Source organism: Nerophis ophidion, linkage group LG07, assembly GCF_033978795.1.
Source record: "Nerophis ophidion isolate RoL-2023_Sa linkage group LG07, RoL_Noph_v1.0, whole genome shotgun sequence".
In the NCBI taxonomy this organism is placed as follows: Eukaryota; Metazoa; Chordata; class Actinopteri; order Syngnathiformes; family Syngnathidae; genus Nerophis; species Nerophis ophidion.
Window position 1 is genome coordinate 5,737,235 of NC_084617.1, and position 26,975 is coordinate 5,764,209.

The following is a 26,975-nucleotide window of genomic DNA, read 5'->3' on the forward strand; positions in this document are numbered from 1 at the left end:
ACAAGGACGGGGTGGGGGTCACAACTTTGTAAGCAAATTATCGAACAGTTTTAGAACAACATTTCTCAACGAGCTATTGCAAGGAATTTAGGGATTTTACCATCTACTTTCCGTAAAATCATCATCAAAAGGTTCAGAGAATCTGGCGAAGTCACTGCACGTAAGCGATGATATTACGGACCTTTGATCCCTCAGGCGGTACTGCATCAAAAACCAACATCGGCGTGTAAAGGATATCACCATATGGGCTCAGGAACACTTCATAAAACCACTGTCAGTAACTACAGTTAGTCGCTACATCTGTAAAAGCAAGTTAAAACTCTACTATACAAAGCCAAACCCATTTATCAACAACATCCAGAAACGCCGCCGGCTTCGCTAAGCCCGAGAACGTCTAAGATGGACTGATGCAAAGTGGAAAAGTGTTCTGTGGTCTGACGAATCCACATTTCAAATTTGATTCGGAAACTGTGGACGTGGTGTCCTCCGGAACAAAGAGGAAAATAACCATCCGAAGGCACCATTAATGCTGAATGGTCCATACAAATTTTGGAGCAACATATGTTGTCATCCAAGCAACATTATCATGGACGCCCCTGCTTATTTCAGCAAGAAAATGCCAAGCCACGTGTTGCAACAGCGTGGCTTCGTAAAAAAAAAAGAGTGCGGGTACTTTCCTGGCCCGCCTGCAGTCCAGACCTGTCTCCCGTGGAAAATGTGTGGTGCATTATGAAGCGTAAAATACGACAGCGAAGACTGTTGAAGGACTGAAGCTCTACATAAAACAAGAATGGGAAAGAATTCCACTTTCAAAGCTTCAACAATTAGTTTCCTCAGTTCCCAAACGTTTATTGAGTGTTGTTAAAAGAAAAGGTGATGTAACACAGTGGTGAACATGCCCTTTCCCAACTACTTTGGCACGTGTTGCAGCCAAGAAATTCTAAGTAGATTATTATTTGCAAAAAAATATAAAGTTTATTAGTTTGAACATCAAATATGTTGTCTTTGTAGCATATTCAACTGAATATGGGTTGAAAATTATATGCAAATAATTGTAGTCTGTTTATATTTACATCTAACACAATTTCTTAACTCATATGTAAGGTATGGTTTTTTGTTTCATCTAAATCAGTGGAGAATCCGGCGCGGGAAAGACTGTCAACACCAAGCGTGTCATCCAGTACTTTGCAACAATTGCAGCTATTGGATCCAAGAAGGTTGATGCAACACCCGGCAAAATGCAGGTAGAATCAGTCGCCGGAAAAAAAAAACCTGAAAGAAGTTAGTAATGTATTTTAAATGTCCTTTTTCAGGGCTCCCTTGAGGACCAAATTGTTGCAGCCAACCCCCTGCTGGAGGCTTATGGTAATGCCAAGACTGTGAGAAATGACAACTCATCCCGTTTTGTAAGTAATTCAATTATTTCAAGATTTCCTCATTTATATACCGGTATGTTAAAAATAAACACTTTTTAAAATCTGTCAATATGTTGAGGAGTTAAATCAATACAATGGAGGGCTAGGCCAACAGGAGATGAAAGAAGGCCGTTTTAGTAACGCTTTTAATGTGTGACTCAAAGGAGAGAGTTGGGTCGAAGATAATACCCAGATTCTTTACCGTGTCGCCTTGTTTAATTGTTTGGTTGTCAAATGTTAGAGTTGTATTATTAAATAGAGGTCGGTGTCTAGCAGGACCGATAATCAGCATTTCAGTTTTTTTGGCGTTGAGTTGCAAAAAGTTAACGGACATCCATTGTTTAATTTCATTAAGACACGCCTCCAGCTGACTACAGTCCGGCGTGTTGGTCAGCTTTAGGGGCATGTAGAGTTGGGTGTCATCAGCATAGCAGTGAAAGCTAATACCGTATTTGCGTATGATGTCACCTAGCGGCAGCATGTAGATGCTGAAGAGTGCAGGGCCAAGGACCAAACCCTGGGGAACTCCACACGTTACCTTAACGTAGTCCGAGGTCACATTGTTATGGGAGACACACTGCATCCTATCAGCAAGATAAGAGTTAAATCAAGACAGGGCTAAGTCTGACATACCAATTCGTATTTTGATACATTCTAATAAAATATTATGATCGACGGTATCGAAAGCAGCGCTAAGATCGAGGAGCAGCAACATAGATGACGCATCAGAGTCCATCGTTAGCAATAGAAAAAGCCACCAAGAACATCCTTGAGGCCGCAGAACAAGCCTCCCTGTGGTTGTGGATCCGTAAGGGGGATCCGTGGTGCGCTACTTGGACACAGTCCGGGGTCTGATCACCCCCGGCTGGGTCGCCCGGGCGAGGGAGTCTGATGATTAAAGACTCGAAACACCCTATGACCCCGGGTTTATCACTGATGACGTGTCCAAGCATCACCGTGAGGTGTATTCAAGTTCTATGGAGGACATATTCTGAGTAACAAAGACTTAATTCAGAGGTTTTTGGACACTAGGGGAACATATTCTAAGTAACAAATACTTAATTTAGTTATTTGGTTAGGGTTGGGGCCAGGGTTAGAGGGTTATAATGAGGCCATGCCAAATAAGGCATCATCCATCCATCCATCCATCCATCATCTTCCGCTTATCCGAGGTCGGGTCGCGGGGGCAGCAGCCTAAGCAGGAAAACCCAGACTTCCCTCTCTCCAGCCACTTCGTCTAGCTCTTCCCGGGGCATCCCGAGGCGTTCCCAGGCCAGCCGGGAGACATAGTCTTCCCAACGTGTCCTGGGTCTTCCCCGTGGCCTCCTACCGGTTGGACGTGCCCTAAACACCTCCCTAGGGAGGCGTTCGGGTGGCATCCTGAACAGATGCCCGAACCACCTCATCTGGCTCCTCTCGATGTGAAGGAGCAGCGGCTTTACTTTGAGTTCCTCCCGGATGGCAGAGCTTCTCACCCTATCTCTAAGGGAGAGACCCAAACTCATTTCGGCCGCTTGTACCCGTGATCTTATCCTTTCGGTCATGACCCAAAGCTCATGACCATAGGTGAGGATGGGAACGTAGATCGACCGGTAAATTGAGAGCTTTGCCTTCCGGCTCAGCTCCTTCCTCACCACAACGGATCGGTACAACGTCCGCATTACTGAAGACGCCGCACCGATCCGCCTGTCGATCTCACGATCCACTCTTCCCCCACTCGTGAACAAGACTCCTAGGTACTTGAACTCCTCCACTTGGGGCAGGGTCTCCTCCCCAACCCGGAGATGGCACTCCACCCTTTTCCGGGCGAGAACCATGGACTCGGACTTGGAGGTGCTGATTCTCATTCCGGTCGCTTCACACTCGGCTGCGAACCGATCCAGCGAGAGCTGAAGATCCCGGTCAGATGAAGCCATCAGGACCACATCATCTGCAAAAAGCAGAGACCTAATCCTGCGGTTACCAAACCGGAACCCCTCAACGCCTTGACTGCGCCTAGAAATTCTGTCCATAAAAGTTATGAACAGAATCGGTGACAAAGGACAGCCTTGGCGGAGTCCAACCCTCACTGGAAATGTGTCCGACTTACTGCCGGCAATGCGGACCAAGCTCTGACACTGATCATACAGGGAGCGGACCGCCACAATAAGACAGTCCGTTACCCCATACTCTCTGAGCACTCCCCACAGGACTTCCCGAGGGACACGGTCGAATGCCTTCTCCAAGTCCACAAAGCACATGTAGACTGGTTGGGCAAACTCCCATGCACCCTCAAGAACCCTGCCGAGAGTATAGAGCTGGTCCACAGTTCCACGACCATAAGGCATTAATAAGTACTTAATAATGACTAGTTAAGAGCCAATATGTTACTAATTTGTGAAGTGAAGTGAATTATATTTATATAGCGCTTTTCTCCAGTGACTCAAAGCGCTTTACATAGTGAAACCCAATATCTAAGTTACATTTAAACCAGTGTGGGTGGCACTGGGAGCAGGTGGGTAAAGTGTCTTGCCCAAGGACACAACGGCAGTGACTAGGATGGCGGAAGCGGGAATCGAACCTGCAACCCTCAAGTTGCTGGCACGGCCATTCTACCAACCGAGCTATACGGCCCCACATGCATGTTAATAAGGAACAATAATTAATGGTGAGTATGTTCCCCATACTAAAGTGTTACCATGTTTTTTTACTGGTGCACAAAATGAACCTGGGTTCGATCGAACCGTAGGGGTTTGGTGAGTCGGCCTCAGGGGTTCGACACAGTGCATAAACTCACAACAAATCACACACCTGCAAATCAGTCTGATTTCTGCTGTTGCCGTATTCGTAATATGCCGATTGGGATAAGTTTTGACGTCCGCCGAACCCCTGAGGCCGACTCACCAAACCCCTAGGGTTCGATCGAACCCAGGTTAAGAACCACTGACATAGCTATACATCTGACCTCCGTAATTAAATACTTATCAGCTCATCATTTGTTTAAAACTCATCATTTTACACGGGCCGATCAGGATCCGGTAAAGGGTGAGATTGTGGCCCCCAGGTCATACTTCGCCCAAAATTTCAGTTGTTTTCTGATCCTTTTTTTTAGGGTAAATTCATTAGAATCCACTTTGGCTCTACTGGAAAGCTGTCCTCTGCAGATATTGAAACATGTGAGTACTTCGATCCGTCAAATGCTGATGTTTCGTGGGATGATAACAATAGAAAAACCGGAGAATATCAGAGTCTGACATTTCATCTGCTAATGTAGATCTGCTGGAAAAGTCCCGTGTTACCTTCCAGTTGTCTGCTGAGAGGAGCTACCATATCTTCTACCAGCTGATGACTGGACACAAGCCCGAGCTGCTGGGTAAATTGAACGAGATATCAAACTAAATTCAAAAACATAGCAAGATAATGGACACCTTGCAAGAATGTATGGTTTCTTCTTCCTTTCAGAGGCTCTTCTGATCACCACCAATCCCTATGACTATCCGATGATCAGTCAGGGTGAAATCACTGTCAAGAGCATCAATGATGTGGAAGAGTTCATTGCGACAGATGTAAGTAAATAATTATGTAGGAGACAGAAATAGGGTTTTTAAGAGCAATGTGGGTGTGGGGGCGAGGGGGTTACTTGCAGAGGTGGGTAGTAACGCGCTACATTTGCTCCGTTACATCTACTTGAGTAACTTTTGGGATAAATTGTACTTCTACGAGTAGTTTTGATGCAACATAGTTTTACTTTTACTTGAGTATATTTATAAAGAAGAAACGCTACTTTTACTCCGTTCCATTTAGTTCCATTCAGCTCGCTACTCGCTACTCATTTTTATCGATTTGTTGATGCAGGTTTTGTTTGTTTTGGTTTGTCAGACAGACCTTCAAAGTAGGATCTATCCAATGCCTGCGTTTTACCAATCAAATGCAGTCACTGGCGACGTTTGACTACGTTTCACCAATCAAATGCTGTCACTGGTGACATTTGACTCCGTTTCACCAATCAAATGCAGTCAGTGGTGACGTTTGACTTGTTTCACCAATCAAATGCAGTCACTGGTGACGTTTGACTCCCTTTCACCAATCAAATGCAGTCACTGGTGACGTTTGACTCCGTTTCACTAATCAAATGCAGTCACTGGTGACTTTTGACTCCGTTTTACCAATCAAATACAGTCACTGGTGACGTTTGACTCTGTTTCACCAATCAAATGCAGTCACTGGTGACGTTTGACTCCGTTTCACCAATCAAATGCAGTCACTAGTGACGTTTGACTCCCTTTTACCAATCAAATGCAGTCACTGGTGACTTTTGACTCCGTTTCACCAATCAAATGCAGTCACTGGTGACGTTTGACTCCGTTTCACCAATCAAATGCAGTCACTAGTGACGTTTGACTCCCTTTTACCAATCAAATGCAGTCACTGGTGACTTTTGACTCTGTTTCACCAATCAAATGCAGTCACAGGTGACGTTTGACTCCGTTTTACCAATCAAATACAGTCACTGGTGACGTTTGACTTTGTTTCACCAATCAAATGCAGTCACTGGTGACGTTTGACTCCCTTTCACCAATCAAATGCAGTCACTGGTGACGTTTGACTCCGTTTCACCAATCAAATGCAGTCACTGGTGACGTTTGACTCCGTTTCACCAATCAAATGCAGTCACTGGTGACGTTTGACTCCGTTTCACCAATCAAATGCAGTCACTGGTGACTTTTGACTCCGTTTTACCAATCAAATGCAGTCACTGGTGACGTTTGACTCCGATTTACCAATCAAACAGAGCCAGGCAATCACATGATTAACTGCACACTTTTTTTCTTTTTCTTAATAAACCTTTATGTATAAATTTCAACATTTACAAACAGTTGAAAATGATAAGCAAAGTAAGGACACATATGCGGTTCTCTCCAAGGTTTATCATAGTCATCATTGTCACCGACGTCCCACTGGGTGTGAGTTTTCCTTGCCCTTATGTGGGCCTACCGAGGATGTCGTTGTGGTTCCTGTTGTAGTTTGTGCAGCCCTTTGAGACACTAGTGCAGGGGTAGGGAACCTACGGCTCTAGAGCCAGATGTGGCTCTTTTGATGACTGCATCTGGCTCTCGGATAAATCTGAGCATACATTGCTTAACAAGATAAGTAATGAATGATTCCACTTGTAATCAGAGTGTTAAAAATAACGTTCAAAATATAAAACATTCTCATGCATTCTTATTCCATCCATCCGTTTTCTACCACAACTGTTCAAGAAGTTGCGTTAATGGTAAGAAGTTATTTATTTATTGTTGGTTAGTGTGGGGCTTGCCCTCCTGGGGGTTCTTCAGACCACCAAGCACCGACATGAGAGCCTGTTTCAGGGTTACAATATTGTTTTATTTTTCAATAAGTCTCTCAGTTGCTTTCCAGCAATTGTATTTTTCTCTTTTGTTCTCGCTCGCGCTCTGGCTCCAGCCCCCACCCCGTCTCTCCTCCTGGCTGCTGCTTATAACAGAGCAACAGGTGATTAGATATCAAGGCCCAGGTGGACCATCTACGCACCTGTCGCTGATTTCGAGGCCAGTCCTGGCACACCACAGTTCGCTGCAGGCCCGCAGGCCACTCCCCCTCCGTAGTAATCTTTAGAATAACAATGTTATCACAAAGAATAATAGACCTCTTATACCCTAGAAATGTTGGTCTTACTTAAAAATGCACGCGTTTAGTTGTTTTCATTGTTAAAAAAAATATTATATGGCTCTTACGGGAATACATTTTGAAATATTTGGCTTGTTGGCTCTCTCAGCCAAAAAGGTTCCCGACCCCTGCACTAGTGATTCAGGGCCATATAAATAATCATTGATTGATTGATTGAGAAGCAAATTAGGATCCGAGGGTGAATGAACAGGGGCAGGCTTAAATAAGGCCGTAATCAACGAAACAGGTGTGCGTCAACATAATAAGAAACCATGGTGACGGAGCAAAAACAGGAAATAAGGAAGTCAAAGCACAGAATGTGATATAAAAAGGAACAAAGCACCAATACGTGATGATCCGGGCAGCGGATCATAACAAATACAATGAATTGCATTTTTTGAAGTGTGTTAATTGGACACATAGTGTTTAGGTTTACAATAATCCTGACTAATGTACGTTTTCAGACTGCTATTGACATCCTGGGCTTCAGTGCAGAGGAGAAAGCTGGCATCTACAAGCTGACCGGAGCTGTGATGCATCATGGAAACATGAAATTCAAGCAGAAGCAGCGAGAGGAGCAGGCTGAACCTGATGGCACTGAGGGTATGTCTTGCAATTAATAATAAGTAATAATGGTGGGGTTATGATTCTATATCAGACCTGTTCAGGATTTAACTTTGTAACTTTATTGTTCCTTAGTGGCTGACAAGATTGCGTACCTTCTGGGTCTGAACTCTGCTGATATGTTGAAAGCTCTGTGCTACCCCAGAGTCAAAGTTGGAAATGAGATGGTGACCAAAGGTCAGACCGTTCCACAGGTCAGGGAAAATATATTTTTCATTCAATTTTAATATAACCTGGACGAATTTGAATACCAAATTCTGCTTTAGGTTAACAATGCCGTCTCAGCTCTGTGCAAGTCCATCTACGAGAAAATGTTCTTGTGGATGGTCATCCGTATCAATGAGATGTTGGACACCAAGCAGCCGAGACAGTTCTTCATCGGAGTGTTGGATATCGCTGGATTTGAGATCTTTGATGTGAGTTACATTAAAGTTGGACTCATCACATATATGAATAAATTAATGAATGATGTTTGTTATGGGCTTCACGGTGGGAGAGGGGTTAGTGCATCTGCCTCACAAAACGAAGGTCCTGCAGTCCTGGGTTCAAATCCAGGCTCAGGATTTTTCTGTGTGGAGTTTGCATGTTCTCCCCGTGAGTGCGTGGGTTCCCTCCGGGTACTCCGGCTTCCTCCCACTTCCAAAAAACATGCACCTGGGGATAGGTTGATTGCCAACACTAAATTGGCCCTAGTGTGTAAAAGTTGTCTGTCTATCTGTGTTGGCCCTGCGATAAGGTGGAGACTTGTCCAGGGTGTACCCCGCCTTCCGCCCGCTTGTAGCTGAGATAGGTGCCAGCGCCCTCCGCGACCCCAAAAAAGGGAATAAGCGGTAGAAATGGATGGATGGATGGATGTTTGTTATGAACTATTTTGTTTCCATTGGTGACTTTGTATCAGAACTAACCAACCAGCGTTAATTTTGACAGCAAAATTTGTTTTAGTTTTAGTCATAGTCTTTTGACTAAAATATGATTTAGTTTTAGTCATAATTTAGTTATTAGGGCCCGCATGGGAGTCCTTTGGCAATGGCCAAAGGACTTATTGTTTTTCGTGCGTTTTATTCTTTCTTTATTATTATTCTTTATTATGCCGCACCTAATTTGACCCCCTTAACGTGCTTCAAAACTCACCAAATTTGACACACACGTCGGTCTGGCAAACCTTCCCAACTTATTAAGCAACCAAACCCCAAAAATCAAAATTGCACACTATCGCCCCCTAGGAAGAAACAAAAAACAGACTGCTTGTAACTTCCGTTAGCAATGTCGTAGAGACATGGAACAAAAACCTTTATGTAGGTCTGACTTAGACCTACATTTCCAATGGAACACTTCTATACCTAAAATCAACAGGAAGTTGGCAAAAACCCCTTCAAAACATAATTTTCGCAAAAAATGCCATTTTTGCCTCTTTGAGCTGTAATTTGACCCCCTTAAAATGCTTCAAAACTCATCAAACTGGACACACACATCAGTACTGGCAGAAATTGCGATAAAATGAAAAAAATAATTAATAAAACTCAAAATTGCGCAAATCTGACCCACACGTCGGTCTGGCAAACCTTCCCAACTTATTAAGCAACCAAACCCCAAAAATCAAAATTGCACACTATCTCCCCCTAGGAAGAAACAAAAAACAGACTGCTTGTAACTTCCGTTAGCAATGTCGTAGAGACATGAAACAAAAACCTCTATGTAGGTCTGACTTAGACCTACATTTCCAATTGAACACTTCTATACCTAAAATCAACAGGAAGTTGGCAAAAACCCCTTCAAAACATAATTTTTGCAAAAAATGCCATTTTTGCCTCTTTGAGCTGTAATTTGACCCCCTTAAAAGGCTTCAAAACTCACCAAACTGGACACACACATCAGGACTGGCAGAAATTGCGATACAATGAAAAAAAAAATTAATAAAACTCAAAATTGCGCAAATTTGACACACACGTCGGTCTGGCAAACCTTCCCGACTTATTAAGCAACCAAACCCCAAAAATCAAAATTGCACACTATCGCCCCCTAGGAAGAAACAAAAAACAGACTGCTTGTAACTTCCGTTAGCAATGTCGTAGAGACATGAAACAAAAACCTTTATGTAGGTCTGACTTAGACCTACATTTCCAATGGAACACTTCTATACCTAAAATCAACAGGAAGTTGGCAAAAACCCCTTCAAAACATAATTTTCGCAAAAAATGCCATTTTTGCCTCTTTGAGCTGTAATTTGACCCCCTTAAAATGCTTCAAAACTCACCAAACTGGGGACACACATCAGGACTGGCAGAAATTGCGATACAATGAAAAAAAAATGAATAAAAATCAAAATTGCGCAAATTTGACCCACACGTCGGTCTGGCAAACCTTCCCGACTTATTAAGCAACCAAACCCCAAAAATCAAAATTGCACACTATCGCCCCCTAGGAAGAAACAAAAAAAACTGCTTGTAACTTCTGTTAGCAATGTCGTAGAGACATGGAACAAAAACCTTTATGTAGGTCTGACTTAGACCTACACTTCCCAATTTAAACTTCTATAGCAAAAATCAACAGGAAGTTGGGAAAAACCCCTTCAAAGCCAAATTTTCGCAAAAAATGCTATTTTTGCCTCTTTGAGCTGTAATTTGACCCCCTTAAAATGCTTCAAAACTCACCAAACTGGACACACACATCACGACTGGCAGAAATTGCGATACAATGAAAAAAATAATTAATAAAACTCAAAATTGCGCAAATTTGACACACACGTCGGTCTGACAAACCTTCCCGACTTATTAAGCAACCAAACCCCAAAAATCTAAATTGCACACTATCGCCCCCTAGGAAGAAACAAAAAACAGACTGCTTGTAACTTCTGTTAGCAATGTCGTAGAGACATGGAACAAAAACCTTTATGTAGGTCTGACTTAGACCTACATTTCCCAATTTAAACTTCTATAGCAAAAATCAACAGGAAGTTGGGAAAAACCCCTTCAAAACTAAATTTTTGCAAAAAATGCTATTTTTGCCTCTTTGAGCTGTAATTTGACCCCCTTAAAATGCTTCAAAACTCACCAAACTTGACACACACATCAGTACTGGCGGAAAAAACTATCTAATAAAAAACAAAAACTCCAAATTGCGCTCTAGAGCAATTTTTAGGGTCCGCCCTGCAATGGCAAAGGACATCCATGTCCTTTGCCATGCAAGGACCCTATTGAATCTGTAACGTTTTCTTATTATTAGGGTCCGCCCTGCAATGGCAAAGGACATCCATGTCCTTTGCCATGCAAGGACCCTATTGAATCTGCTGCGTTTTATTATTATTCTTTATTATTCCGCCGCCGTTTCCAGCTGAAATTTGACCCACTTAACATGCTTCAAAACTCACCATATTTGACACACACATCTGGATCTGCGAAAATTGCCATCTAATAAAAAAACCGAGCACTAAAAATCAAAATTGCGCGCTAGCGCCCCCTAGGAAGAAACAAAAAACGGACTGCTTGTAACTTCCATTAGGAATGTCGTAGAGACTTGAAACAAAAACCTATATGTAGGTCTGACTTGGATGAACATTTCCAATAAAAATGTTCTATACCTAAAATCAACAGGAAGTTGGCAAAAACGCCTCCAAAGCAAAATTTTCGCAAAAAATGCTATTTTTGCCTCTTTGAGCTGTAATTTGACCCCCTTAAAATGCTTCAAAACACACCAAGCTTGGCACACACCTCAGGACTGGCAGAAATTGCGATCTAATGAAAATAAAAAATAATAAAACTCAAAATTGCGCTCTAGCGCAATTTTTGAATAAAACACAGAAAAAACTGCTCCTAGGAAGAGAAAACAGACAAAACTGCTTGTAACTTCCAGTAGGAATGTCGGACAGACATGAAACAAAAACTTCTAGGTAGGTCTGACTTAGACCTACATTTCGATAATTTACATCCTTCGGCTAAAAACAACAGGAAGTTAAAAATTGCCCCTTCAAAATAAAAGTTTTGTGAAAACCCGTCACCTTTTTCAAATCGACACTTCTCCCAGTGCGTTTGTCGTTTCGGCTTCAAACTCGCACAGGAGAGAGTTTGGACACTTCTGATTAAAAGTATAGATCAAAGTTTTGATTACTGCTCCGGTTTGGATTTTACGCGCCTTCAAAAAACCCCTGTGCAAATTTTCCTAAAAAATGTATTTTTTGCCTCTTTGAGCTATAATTTGACCCCCTTAAAATGCGTCAGAGTGCAAGTTAAAGCTCTGTTATGCAGACCGAAAGCCATTTATCAACAACATCCAGAATCCCTGATCTGTAATTTCACCCCCTTAACATAATTCAAAACTCACCAAATTTTACACACACATCAGGACTGCCGAAAATTGACATCTAATAAAAAAGCAAACCCCAAAAGTCAAAATTGCGCTCCAGCGCCCCCTAGGAAAAAACCCAGAAAAAACTGCTTGTAACTTCCGTTAGGAATGTCGTAGAGACATGAAACAAAAACCTCTATGTAGGTCTGACTTAGACCTACATTTCATAAAATACTTCTATACCTAAAATCAACAGGAAGTTGGCAAAAACCCCTTCAAAACAAAATATTTGCAAAAAATGCATTTTTTGCCTCTTTGAACTGATATTTGGCCCCCTTAAAATGCTTCAAAGTGCAAGTTAAAGCTATACTATGCCAAGCGAAAACCATTTACCAACAACATCCAGAAACGCCAATCTGTAATTTGACCCCCTTAACATGCTTCAAAACTCCCCAAATTTGACACACACGTCGGTATGGAGCGGCAGACCAACTTATTAAGCAACCAAACCCCAAAAATGAAAATTGCGCGCTAGCGCCCCCTAGGAAGGGACAAAAAACAGACTGCTTGTAACTTCCGTTAGGAATGTCGTAGAGACATGAAACAAAAACCTCTATGTAGGTCTGACTTAGACCTACATTTTATAAAATACTTCTATACCTATAATCAACAGGAAGTTGACAAAAACCCCTTCAAAACAACATTTTTGCAAAAAATGCCTTTTTTTGCCTCTTTGAACTGATATTTGACCCCCTTCAAATGCTTCAAAGTGCAAGTTAAAGCTATACAATGCCAAGTGAAAGCCATTTATCAACAACATCCAGAAACGCAAATCTGTAATTTGACCCCCTTAACATGCTTCAAAACTCACCAAATTTTACACACACATCAGGACTGGTGAAAATTGCCATCCAATAAAAAAACCAAACCCCAAAAATGAAAATTGTGCTCTAGCGCCCCCTAGGAAAATAAACTGATAAAACTGCTTGTAAATTCTGTTAGGAATGTCGTAGAGTGATGAAACAAAAACTTCTATGGAGGTCTGACTAAGATCGGGACTCGGGACACGGCGGCGGCGGCCAACGGCGGACCCGACCAACGCTGCTTGCAGCTTTAATTATTATTATTATTGTTTATTCCGCACCTTCTCACCCTAATTTGACCCCCTTAACATGCTTCAAAACTCACCAAAGTTGACACACACGTCGGTCTACTGGGACAGCCCAACATATTAAGCAACCATACCCCAAAAATGAAAATTAAGCACTAGCGCCCCCTAGGAAAAAAAAAAAACAGACTGCTTGTAACTTCCGTCAGGAATGTCGTAGAGACATGAAACAAAAACCTCTGTGTAGGTCTGACTTAGACCTACATTTCCAATAAAAAATGTCTATACCCAAAATCAACAGAAATTTTGCAAAAACTCATTCAAAGCAACATTTTCGCAAAAAAATGCTATTTTTGCCTCTTTGAGCTGCAATTTGACCCCCTTAGAATGCTTCAAAACTCACCAAACTTGGCAGACACACCAGGACTGGCAGAAATTTTGATCTAATGAAAAAAAAAATTTATAAAACTCAAAATTGCGCTCAAGCGCAATTTTTCAATAAAACACAGAAAAAACTGCTTCCAGGAAGAAAACACACACAAAACTGCGTGTAACTTCCGGTAGGAATGCCGGAAAGACATGAAACAAAAACTTCTAGGTAGGTCTGACTTAGACCTACATTTCGATAATTGACATCCTTCGGCAAAAATCAACAGGAAGTTAAAAATTGCCCCTTCAAAATAAAAGTTTTGTGAAAACCCGTCACCTTTCTTCAAAAGTTATCTCCTCTGAGCCCGTTTGTCGTTTCGGCTTCAAACTCGCACAGGGGAGACTTTGAACCCTTCTGATTAAAAGTATAGATCAAAGTTTTGATAAGTTTTCAGGTTTTGATTTTACGCGCCTTCAAAAAACGCCTGCGCAACTTTTCCTAAAAAATGACGTTTTTGCCTCTTTGAGCTGTAATTTGACCCACTTAAAATGCTTGTAAGTGCTAGTTAAAGCTCTGTTATGCAGACCGAAAGCCATTTATCAACAACATCCAGAATCGCCGATCTGTAATTTCACCCCCTTAACATGCTTCAAAACTCACCAAATTTTACACACATATCAGGACTGGCAAAAACTGCCATCTAATAAAAAACCAAACCCCAAAAATCTAAATTGCGCTTAGCGCCCCCTAGGAAAAAACCCAGACAAAACTGCATGTAACTTCTGTTAGAAATGTCGTAGAGACATGAAATAAAAACCTCTATGTTGGTTTGACTAAGATCGGGACCCGGGACACGGCGGCGGCGGCCAACGGCGGACCCGACCAACGCTGCTTGCAGCTTTAATTATTATTATTTTTCCGCAACTTTGAACCCTAATTTGACCCACTGACCATGCTCCAAAACTCACCAAATTTGGCACACACATCGGTAAGGCTTGCCAAAAACAAGTATTAAGCAACCAAACCCCAAAAATGAAAAATGCGCGCTAGCGCCCCCTACGAAAAAAAAAAAACAGACTGCTTGTAACTTCCGGTAGGAATGCCGTAGAGACATGAAACAAAATCCTCTATGTAGAACTGACCTAGACCTAAATTCCCCATCAGAAACTCCTATACCTAAAACCAACAGAAATTTTGCAAAACCCTTTCAAAGCAAAATTTTCGCCAAAAAACGCTATTTTTGCCTCTTTGAGCTGCAATTTGACCCCCTTAAAATGCTTCAAAACTCACCAAACTTGGCACACACATCAGGACTGGCAGAAATTGTGATCTAATGAAAAAAAAAAAAAAAAAATCTCAAAATTGTGCTCTAGCGCAATTTTTCAATAAAACACAGAAAAAACTGCTTCCAGGAAGAAACCACAGACAAAACTGCTTGTAACTTCGGGTAGGAATGCCGGAAAGACATGAAACAAAAACTTCTATGTAGGTCTCATTAAGACCTACATTTTAGTAATTGACAGCTAGCAGAAATAATCAACAGGAAGTTGGCAATTACCCCTTCAAAATAAAAGTTTTGTGAAAACCCGTCACCTTTCTTCAAAAGTTATCTCCTCTGAGCGCGTTTGTCGTTTCGGCTTCAAACTCGCTCAGGAGAGAGTTTGGACCCTTCTGATTAAAAGTATAGATCAAAGTTGTGATAAGTTTTAAGGTTTTGATTTTTCGCGCCTTCAAAGACGCCCTGCGCAAAGTTTCCTAAAAAATGTCATTTTTGCCTATTTGAGCTGTAATTTGACCCCCTTAAAATGCTTCAAAACTCACCAAACTTGGCACACACATCAGGACTGGCAACCATTGCGAGCTGATGAAAAAACCAAACTCCAAAACACCAAATTGTGCTCTAGCGCCCCCTAGGAATACAACACAGACAAACTGCTCCTAGGAAGAAAACAAAGACAAAACTGCTTGTAACTTCCGGTAGGAATGTCGTAGAGACATGAAACAAAAACCACTATGTAGGTCTGACTTAGACCTACATTTGAATAATTAACATACTTTGGCAAAAATCAACAGGGAGCTTGATATTTTCACTTCAATACAACAACTGCATTACTTTCACAATGCATTAAATAGTGGGACGAAGGCGTCTTAAGCCCTGGGGCTCGGGGACAGCAACCCAAGGCGCGCTCGCACCTTCGCACCCTAATTTGACCCCCTTAACTTGCTTCAAAACTCACCAAAATTGACACACACATCGGTATGGAGCGGCAGACCAACTTATTAAGCAACCAAACTCCAAAAATGAAAATTGCGCGCTAGCGCCCCCTAGGAAGAGACAAAAAACAGACTGCTTGTAACTTCCGTTAGGAATGTCGTAGAGACATGAAACAAAAACTTCTGTGTAGGTCTGTAGACCTACATTTTGATAGGTGGCATCTTTCAGTTAAAATCAACAGGAAGTTGGCAATTACCCCTTCAAAATAAAAGTTTTGTAAAAAGCCGTCACCTTTTTCCAGACAAAACTGCTTGTAACTTCTGTTAGGAATGTCGTAGAGACATGAAACAAAGACCTCTATGTTGGTCTGACTAAGATCGGGACTCGGGACACGGCGGCGGCGGCGGCGGCCAACGGCGGACCCGACCAACGCTGCTTGCAGCTTTAATTAGGGTCCGCCCTGCCAGCAAAGGACTCCATGTCCTTTGCCATGGCAAGGACCCTATTGAATCTGTAGCGTTTTATTATTATTATTGTTTATTCCGCTCCTTCGCACCCTAATTTGACCCCCTGAACATGCTTCAAAACTCACCAAATTTGACACACACGTTGGTACGGTGGGCCTTCCCAACTTATTAAGCAACCAAACCCCAAAAATAAAAATTGCGCGCTAGCGCCCCCTAGGAAGAAAAAAAAAACAGACAGCTTGTAACTTCCGCTAGCAATGTCGTAGAGACATGAAACAAAAACCTCTATGTAGGGCTGACTTAGACCTAGATTTCATAATTGTACCTTCTGGGGCAAAAATCAACAAAAATTTTGCAAAAACCCATTCAAAGCAAATTTTTCGCAAAAAAATGCTATTTTTGCCTCTTTGAGCTGTAATTTGACCCCCTTAAAATGCTTCAAAACTCACCAAACTTGGCACACACATCTGGACTGGCAGAAATTGCGTTCTAATGAAAAAAAAAAAAAAAAAAATCAAAAAATGCGCTCTAGCGCAATTTTTTAATAAAACACAGAAAAAACTGCTCCGAGGAAGAATACACAAACAAAATTGCTTGTAACTTCCAGTAGGAATGCCGGAAAGACATGAAACAAAAACTTCTATGAAGGTCTCACTTAGACCTACATTTTAATAATTGACAGCCTGCAGAAAAAATCAACAGGAAGTTGTCAATTACCCCTTCAAAATAAAAGTTTTGTGAAAACCCGTCACCTTTCTTCAAAAGTTATCTCCTCTGAGCGCGTTTGTCGTTTCGGCTTCAAACTCGCACAGGAGAGAGTTTGGACCCTTCTGAATAAAAGTATAGATCAAAGTTTTGATAAGTTTTAAGGTTTTGATTTTACGCGCCTTCAAAGACGCCTTGCGCAAAGTTTCATAAAAAATGTAATTTTTGTCTCTTTGAGCTGTAATTTGACCCCCTTAAAATGCTTCAAAACTCACCAAACTTGGCACACACATCAGGACTGGCAACAATTACGAGCTAATAAAAAAACCAAAGCCCAAAACTCAAAATTGTGCTCTAGCGCCCCCTAGGAATACAACACAGACAAACTGCTCCTAGGAAGAAAACAAAGACAAAACTGCTTGTAACTTCCGGTAGGAATGTCGTAGAGACATGAAACAAAAACCACTATGTAGGTCTGACTTAGACCTACATTTGAATAATTAACATACTTTGGCAAAAATCAACAGGAAGCTTGATATTTTCACTTCAATACAACAACTGCATTACTTTCACAATGCATTAAATAGTGGCAGCAAGGCTTCTCCTGCCGTGGGGCTCGGGGACAGCAACCCAAGGCGCGCTCGCACTTTCGCACCCTAATTTGACCCCCTTAACATGCTTCAAAACTCACCAAATTTGACACACACGTCGGTATGGAGCGGCAGACCAACTTATTAAGCAACCAAACCCCAAAAATGAAAATTGCGCGCTAGCGCCCCCTAGGAAGGGACAAAAAACAGACTGCGTGTAACTTCCGTTAGGAATGTCGTAGAGACATGAAACAAAAACCTCTATGTAGGTCTGACTTAGACCTACATTTCCAATGAAATACTTCTACACCGAAAATCAACAGGAAGTTGGCAAAAACCCCTTCAAAACTAAATTTTTGCAAAAAATGCCTTTTTTGCCTCTTTGAACTGATATTTGACCCCCTTAAAATGCTTCAAAGTGCAAGTTAAAGCTATACTATGCCAAGCGAAAGCCATTTATCAACAACATCCAGAAACGCCAATCTGTAATTTGACCCCCTTAACATGCTTCAAAACTCACCAAAATTGACACACACATCGGTATGGAGCGGCAGACCAACTTATTAAGCAACCAAACCCCAAAAATGAAAATTGCCCGCTAGCGCTCCCTTGGAAGAGACAAAAAACAGACTGCTTGTAACTTCCGTTAGGAATGTCGTAGAGACATGAAACAAAAACCTCTGTGTAGGTCTGACTTAGACCTACATTTCCAATAAACATTTCTGTACCTAAAATCAACAGGAAGTTGGCAAAACCCCTTCAAAACAAAATTTTCGCAAAATATGCCTTTTTTGCCTCTTTGAACTGAAATTTGACCCCCTTAAAATGCTTCAAAGTGCAAGTTAAAGCTATACAATGCCAAGCGAAAGCCATTTATCAACAACATCCAGAAACGCAAATCTATAATTTGACCCCCTTAACATGCTTCAAAACTCACCAAATTTTACACACACATCAGGACTGGTGAAAATTGCCATCCAATTAAAAAACCAAACCCCAAAAATTAAAATTGTGCTCTAGCGCCCCCTAGGAAAATAAACTGATAAAACTGATTGTATTTTCTGTTAGGAATGTCGTAGAGTGATGAAATAAAAACTTCTATGGAGGTCTGACTAAGATCGGGACTCGGGATACGGCGGCGGCGGCGGCGGCCAACGGCGGACCCGACCAACGCTGCTTGCAGCTTTAATTATTATTATTCTTCCGCAACTTTGAACCCTAATTTGACCCACTGACCATGCTCCAAAACTCACCAAATTTGGCACACACATCGGTAAGGCTTGGCAAAAACACATATTAAGCAACCAAACCCCAAAAATGAAAAATGCGCGCTAGCGCCCCCTACGAAAAAAAAAAAAAAGACTGCTTGTAACTTCCGTTAGGAATGTCGTAAAGACATGGAACAAAAACCTCTATGTAGGTCTGACTTAGACCTAGATTCCCCATTAGAAATGCCTATACCTAAAATCAACAGAAATTTGGCAAAAACCCATTCAAAGCAAAATTTTCGCAAACAAATGCTATTTTTGCCCCTTTGAGCTGTAATTTGACCCCCTTAACATGCTTCAAAACTCACCAAACTTGGAAGACACATCAGGACTGGCAGAAATTGCAATCTAATGAAAAAAAAAAAAAAAAAAACTCAAAATTGCGCTTTAGCGCAATTTTTCAATAAAACACAGAAAAAACTGCTTCCAGGAAGAAAACACAGACAAAACTGCTTGTAACTTCGGGTAGGAATGCCGGAAAGACATGAAACAAAAACTTCTATGTAGGTCTCACTTAGACCTACATTTTAATAATTGACAGCTAGCAGAAAAAATCAACAGGAAGTTGGCAATTACCCCTTCAAAATAAAAGTTTTGTGAAAACCCGTCACCTTTCTTCAAAAGTTATCTCCTCTGAGCGCGTTTGTCGTTTCGGCTTCAAACTCGCTCAGGAGAGAGTTTGGACCCTTCTGATTAAAAGTATAGATCAAAGTTGTGATAAGTTTTCAGGTTTTGATTTTACGCGCCTTCAAAGAACCCCTGCGCAAATTTTCCAAAAAAATATCATTTTTACCTCTTTGAGCTGTAATTTGACCCCCTTAAAATGCTTCAAAACTCACCAAACTTGGCACACACATCAGGACTGGCAACAATTGCGAGCTAATGAAAAAACCAAACCCAAAAACTCAAAATTGTGCTCTAGCGCCCCCTAGGAATACAACACAAACAATACCCTAATTTGACCCCCTTAACATGCTTCAAAACTCACCAAAGTTGACACACACGTCGGTACGGTGTCCCTCCCCAACATATTAAGCAACCAAACCCCAAAAATGAAAATTGCGCGCTAGCGCCCCCTAGCAAAAAACAAAAACAAATCGCTTGTAACTTCCGTCAGGAATGTCGTAGAGACATGAAACAAAAACCTCTGTGTAGGTCTGACTTAGACCTACATTTCCAATAAAAAATGTCTATACCCAAAATCAACAGAAATCTTGCAAAAACTCATTCAAAGCAAAATTTTCGCAAAAAAATGCTATTTTTGCCTCTTTGCGCTGCAATTTGACCCCCTTAAAATGCTTCAAAACTCACCAAACTTGGCACACACATCAGGACTGGCAGAAATTGCGATCTAGTGAAAAAACCAAACCTTAAAACTCAAAATTGCGCTCTATTGCAATTTTTGAAAAAAACACAGAAAAACTGCTCCTAGGAAGAGGAAACGGATAAAACTGCTTGTAACTTCTGGTAGGAACGTCGGACAGACATGAAACAAAAAACTCTATGTAGGTCTCACTTACACCTACATTTTGATGATTGGCATCTTTCAGTTGAAATCAACAGGAAGTTGGCAATTACCCCTTCAAAATAAAAGTTTTGTAAAAAGCCGTCACCTTTTTCCAGACAAAACTGCTTGTAACTTCTGTTAGGAATGTCGTAGAGACATGAAACAAAGACCTCTATGTTGGTCTGACTAAGATCGGGACTCGGGACACGGCGGCGGCGGCGGCGGCCAACGGCGGACCCGACCAACGCTGCTTGCAGCTTTAATTATTAGGGTCCGCCCTGCAATGGCAAAGGACATCCATGTCCTTTGCCATGCAAGGACCCTATTGAATCTGCTGCGTTTTATTATTATTCTTTATTATTCCGCCGCCGTTTCCAGCTGAAATTTGACCCACTTAACATGCTTCAAAACTCACCATATTTGACACACACATCAGGATCTGCGAAAATTGCCATCTAATAAAAAAACCGAGCACTAAAAATCAAAATTGCGCGCTAGCGCCCCCTAGGAAGAAACAAAAAACGGACTGCTTGTAACTTCCATTAGGAATGTCGTAGAGACTTGAAACAAAAACCTATATGAAGGTCTGACTTTGATGAACATTTCCAATAAAAATGTTCTATACCTAAAATCAACAGGAAGTTGGCAAAAACGCCTTCAAAGCAAAATTTTCGCAAAAAATGCTATTTTTGCCTCTTTGAGCTGTAATTTGACCCCCTTAAAATGCTTCAAAACTCACCAAACTTGGCACACACCTCAGGACTGGCAGAAATTGCGATCTAATGAAAATAAAAAATAATAAAACTCAAAATTGCGCTCTAGCGCAATTTTTGAATAAAACACAGAAAAAACTGCTCCTAGGAAGAGAAAACAGACAAAACTGCTTGTAACTTCCAGTAGGAATGTCGGACAGACATGAAACAAAAACTTCTAGGTAGGTCTGACTTAGACCTACATTTCGATAATTTACATCCTTCGGCAAAAATCAACAGGAAGTTAAAAATTGCCCCTTCAAAATAAAAGTTTTGTGAAAACCCGTCACCTTTTTCAAATCGACACTTCTCCCAGTGCGTTTGTCGTTTCGGCTTCAAACTCGCACAGGAGAGAGTTTGGACACTTCTGATTAAAAGTATAGATCAAAGTTTTGATTACTGCTCCGGTTTGGATTTTACGCGCCTTCAAAAAACCCCTGCGCAACTTTTCCTAAAAAATGACGTTTTTGACTCTTTGAGCTGTAATTTCACCCACTTAAAATGCTTCAAAGTGCTAGTTAAAGCTCTGTTATGCAGACCGAAAGCCATTTATCAACAACATCCAGAATCGCCAATCTGTAATTTCACCCCCTTAACATGCTTCAAAACTCACCAAATTTTACACACATATCAGGACTGGCAAAAACTGCCATCTAATAAAAAACCAAACCCCAAAAATCTAAATTGCGCTTAGCGCCCCCTAGGAAAAAACCCAGACAAAACTGCTTGTAACTTCCGTTAGGAATGTCGTAGAGACATGAAACAAAAACCTCTGTGTAGGTCTGACTTAGACCTACATTTCCAATAAAAAACGTCTATTCCCAAAATCAACAGAAATTTTGCAAAAACTCATTCAAAGCAAAATTTTCGCCAAAAAATGCTATTTTTGCCTCTTTGAGCTGCAATTTGACCCCCTTAAAATGCTTCAAAGTGCAAGTTAAAGCTATACAATGCCAGGCGAAAGCCATTTATCAACAACATCCAGAAACGCAAATCTGTAATTTGACCCCCTTAACATGCTTCAAAACTCACCAAATTTTACACACACATCAGGAATGGTGAAAATTGCCATCCAATAAAAAAACCAAACCACAAATATGACAATTGTGCTCTAGCGCCCCCTAGGAAAATAAACTGATAAAACTGCTTGTAAATTCTGTTAGGAATGTCGTAGAGTGATGAAACAAAAACTTCTATGTAGGTCTGACTAAGATCGAGACTCGGGACACGGCGGCGGCGGCGGCGGCCAACGGCGGACCCGACCAACGCTGCTTGCAGCTTTAATTATTATTCTTTCTTTCTTTATTCCGCACCGTCGCGCCCCAACATCACCCCCTTAACATGCTTCAAAACTCACCAAACTTGACACACACGTCGGTCTACCGTGACACCACAACATATTAAGCAACCAAACCCCAAAAATGAAAATTGCGCTCTAGCGCCCCCTAAAAGGAAACAAAAAACAGACTGCTTGTAACTTCCGTTAGGAATGTCGTAGAGACATGAAACAAAAACCTCTGTGTAGGTCTGACTTAGACCTAAATTCCATAATTGTATCTTCTGGGGCCAAAATCAACAAAAAATTTTCAAAAACCCATTCAAAGCCAAATTTTCACAAAAAATGAAATTTTTGCCTCTTTGAGCTGCAATTTGACCCCCTTAAAATACTTCAAAACTCACCAAACTTGGCACACACATCAGGACTGGCAGAAATTGCAATCTAATGAAAAAAAAAAAAAAAAAAACTCAAAATTGTTCTTTAGCGCAATTTTTCAATAAAACACAGAAAAAACTGCTTCCAGGAAGAAACCACAGACAAAACTGCTTGTAACTTCGGGTAGGAATGCCGGAAGGACATGAAACGAAAACTTCTATGTAGGTCTCACTTAGACCTACATTTTAATAATTGACAGCTAGCAGAAATAATCAACAGGAAGTTGACAATTACCCCTTCAAAATAAAAGTTTTTGTAAAAACCCGTCACCTTTTTCAAATCGATACTCCTCCCAGTGCGTTTGTCGTTTCGGCTTCAAACTCGCACAGGAGAGAGTTTGAACCCTTCTGATTAAAAGTATAGATCAAAGTTGTGATAAGTTTTAAGGTTTTGATTTTACGCGCCTTCAAAGATCCCCTGCGCAAAGTTTCCTAAAAAATTTCATTTTTGCCTCTTTGAGCTGTAATTTGACCCCCTTAAAATGCTTCAAAACTCACCAAACTTGGCACACACATCAGGACTGGCAACAATTGCGAGCTGATGAAAAAACTAAACCCCAAAACTCAAAATTGTGCTCTAGCGCCCCCTAGGAATACAACACAGACAAACTACTCCTAGGAAGAAAACAAAGACAAAACTGCTTGTACCTTCCGGTAGGAATGTCGTAGAGACATGAAACAAAAAACACTATGTAGGTCTGACTTAGACCTACATTTGAATAACTAACATACTTTGGCAAAAATCAACAGGGAGCTTGATATTTTCACTTCAATACAACAACTGCATTACTTTCACAATGCATTAAATAGTGGCAGCAAGGCTTCTCCTGCCGTGGGGCTCGGGGACAGCAACCCAAGGCGCGCTCGCACCTTCGCACCCTAATTTGACCCCCTTAACTTGCTTCAAAACTCACCAAAATTGACACACACATCGGTATGGAGCGGCAGACCAACTTATTAAGCAATCAAACCCCAAAAATTAAAATTGCAAGCTAGCGCCCCCTAGGAAGAGACAAAAAACAGACTGCTTGTAACTTCCGTTAGGAATGTCGTAGAGACATGAAACAAAAACCTCTGTGTAGGTCTGACTTAGACCTACATTTCCAATAAACACTTCTATACCTAAAATCAACAGGAAGTTGGCAAAAACCCCTTTAAAACAAATTTTTTGCAAAAAATGCCTTTTTTGCCTCTTTGAACTGAAATTTGACCCCCTTAAAATGCTTCAAAGTGCAAGTTAAAGCTATACAATGCCAAGCGAAAGCCATTTATCAACAACATCCAGAAACGCAAATCTATAATTTGACCCCCTTAACATGCTTCAAAACTCACCAAATTTTACACACACATCAGGACTGGTGAAAATTGCCATCCAATAAAAAAACAAATCCCAAAAATGAAAATTGTGCTCTAGCTCCCCCTAGGAAAAAAAAATTACAAAACTGCTTGTAAATTCTGTTAGGAATGTCGTAGAGTGATGAAATAAAAACTTCTATGTAGGTCTGACTAAGATCGGGACTCGGGACACGGCGGCGGCGGCGGCCAACGGCGGACCCGACCAACGCTGCTTGCAGCTTTAATTATTATTATTCTTTCTTTCTTCCGCACGGATACTCGCCTATGCGCTGTATTTTGACCCACTGACCATGCCTCAAAGCACACCAAATTTGACACACGCGTCGGTGAGGAAATTCCCCCCAACATATTAGGGAGCCGAACCAGAAAAATCAAAATTGCGCGCTAGCGCCCCCTAGGAAAAGACAAAAAATGGATTGCTTGTAACTTCCGGTAGGAATGTCGTAGAGACATGAAACAAAATCCTCTATGTAGAACTGACCTAGACCTAAATTCCCCATTAGAAAGTCCTATACCTAAAATCAACAGAAATTTTGCAAAACCCTTTCAAAGCAAAATTTTCACCAAAAATGCTACTTTTGCCTCTTTGAGCTGTAATTTGACCCCCTTAAAATGCTTCAAAACTCACCAAACTTGGCACACACATCAGGACTGGCAGAAATTGTGATCTAATGAAAAAAAAAAATTCTAAAACTCAAAATTGCGCTCTACAAAATTTTTGGAATGAAACACAGAGAAAACTGCTTCTAGGAAGAAAACATAGACAAAACTGCTTGTAACTTCCGGTATGAATGTCGGAAAGACATGAAACAAAAACTTCTATGTAGGTCTCGCTTAGACCTACATTTTAATAATTGACAGCTAGCAGAAAAAATCAACAGGAAGTTGGCAATTACCCCTTCAAAATAAAAGTTTTGTGAAAACCCGTCACCTTTTTTCAAAAGTTATCTCCTCTGAGCGAGTTTGTCGTTTCGGCTTCAAACTCGCACAGGAGAGAGTTTGAACCCTTCTGATTAAAAGTATAGATCAAAATTTTGATAAGTTGTAAGGGTTTGATTTTACGCACCTTCAAAGATCCCCTGCGCAAATTTTCCTAAAAAAGATAATTTTTACCTCTTTGAGCTGTAATTTGACCCCCTTAAAATGCTTCAAAACACACCAAACTTGGCACACACATCAGGACTGGCAGAAATTGCGAGCTGATGAAAAAACCAAACCCCAAAACTCAAAATTGTGCGCTAGCGCCCCCTAGGAATACAACACAGACAAACTACTCCTAGGAAGAAAACAAAGACAAAACTGCTTGTAACTTCCGGTAGGAATGTCGTAGAGACATGAAACAAAAACCACTATGTAGGTCTGACTTAGACCTACATTTGAATAATTAACATACTTTGGCAAAAATCAACAGGGAGCTTGATATTTTCACTTCAATACAACAACTGCATTACTTTCACAATGCATTAAATAGTGGCAGCAAGGCTTCTCCTGCCGTGGGGCTCGGGGACAGCAACCCAAGGCGCGCTCGCACATTCGCACCCTAATTTGACCCCCTTAACATGCTTCAAAACTCACCAAAATTGACACACACGTCGGTATGGAGCGGCAGACCAACTTATTAAGCAACCAAACCCCAAAAATTAAAATTGCGCGCTAGCGCCCCCTAGGAAGAGACAAAAAACAGACTGCTTGTAACTTCCGTTAGGAATGTCGTAGAGACATGAAACAAAAACCTCTGTGTAGGTCTGACTTAGACCTACATTTCCAATAAAAAATGTCTATACCCAAAATCAACAGAAATTTTGCAAAAACTCATTCAAAGCAACATTTTCGCAAAAAACGCTATTTTTGCCTCTTTGAGCTTTAATTTGACCCCCTTAAAATGCTTCAAAACTCACCAAACTTGGCACACACATCAGGACTGACAGAAATTGTGATCTAGTGAAAAAACCAAACCTTAAAACTCAAAATTGCGCTCTATTGCAATTTTTGAATAAAACACAGAAAAAACTGCTCCTAGGAAGAGGAAACAGAGGCGCGCTCGCACCTTCGCACCCTAATTTGACCCCCTTAACATGCTTCAAAACTCACCAAAGTTGACACAGACATCGGTATGGAGCGGCAGACCAACTTATTGAGCAACCAAACCCCGAAAATGAAAATTGCGCGCTAGCGCCCCCTAGGAAGAGACAAAAACAGACTGCTTGTAACTTCCGTTAGGAATGTCGTAGAGACATGAAACAAAAACCTCTGTGTAGGTCTGACTTAGACCTACATTTCCAATAAACACTTCTATACCTACAATCAACAGGAAGTTGGCAAAAACCCCTTCAAAACAAATTTTTTGCAAAATATGCCTTTTTTGCCTCTTTGAACTGAAATTTGACCCCCTTAAAATGCTTCAAAGTGCAAGTTAAAGCTATACAATGCCAAGCGAAAGCCATCTATCAACAACATCCAGAAACGCAAATCTATAATTTGACCCCCTTAACATGCTTCAAAACTCACCAAATTTTACACACACATCTGGAATGGTGAAAATTGCGATCCAATAAAAAACCAAACCCCAAAAAGGAAAATTGTGCTCTAGCTCCCCCTAGGAAAAAAAACTGACATAACTGCTTGTAAATTCTGTTAGGAATGTCGTAGAGTGATGAAATAAAAACGTCTATGGAGGTCTGACTAAAATCGGGACTCGGGACACGGCGGCGGCGGCGGCGGCGGCGGCGGCCAACGGCGGACCCGACCAACGCTGCTTGCAGCTTTAATTATTATTCTTCCGCAACTTTGAACCCTAATTTGACCCACTGACCATGCTCCAAAACTCACCAAATTTGGCACACACATCGGTAAGGCTTGGCAAAAACACATATTAAGCAACCAAACCCCAAAAATGAAAAATGCGCGCTAGCGCCCCCTACGAAAAAAAAAAAAAAGACT

General features: G+C 41.2%; 1 protein-coding gene across 1 annotated transcript in view; it reads left to right on the forward strand.

Moving 5' to 3' along the window:
- LOC133555832 (myosin heavy chain, fast skeletal muscle-like) overlaps positions 1-26,975 on the forward strand; it is an 81,884-nt gene that overhangs the window by 9,804 nt on the left and 45,105 nt on the right. Inside the window, exons 7-14 of the mRNA XM_061905241.1 lie at positions 1,133-1,244; positions 1,314-1,406; positions 4,507-4,570; positions 4,669-4,767; positions 4,857-4,960; positions 7,544-7,682; positions 7,779-7,897; positions 7,970-8,119. Coding sequence (XP_061761225.1) covers positions 1,133-1,244; positions 1,314-1,406; positions 4,507-4,570; positions 4,669-4,767; positions 4,857-4,960; positions 7,544-7,682; positions 7,779-7,897; positions 7,970-8,119 — 880 coding nt within the window. The remainder of the gene's footprint in view (positions 1-1,132; positions 1,245-1,313; positions 1,407-4,506; positions 4,571-4,668; positions 4,768-4,856; positions 4,961-7,543; positions 7,683-7,778; positions 7,898-7,969; positions 8,120-26,975) is intronic.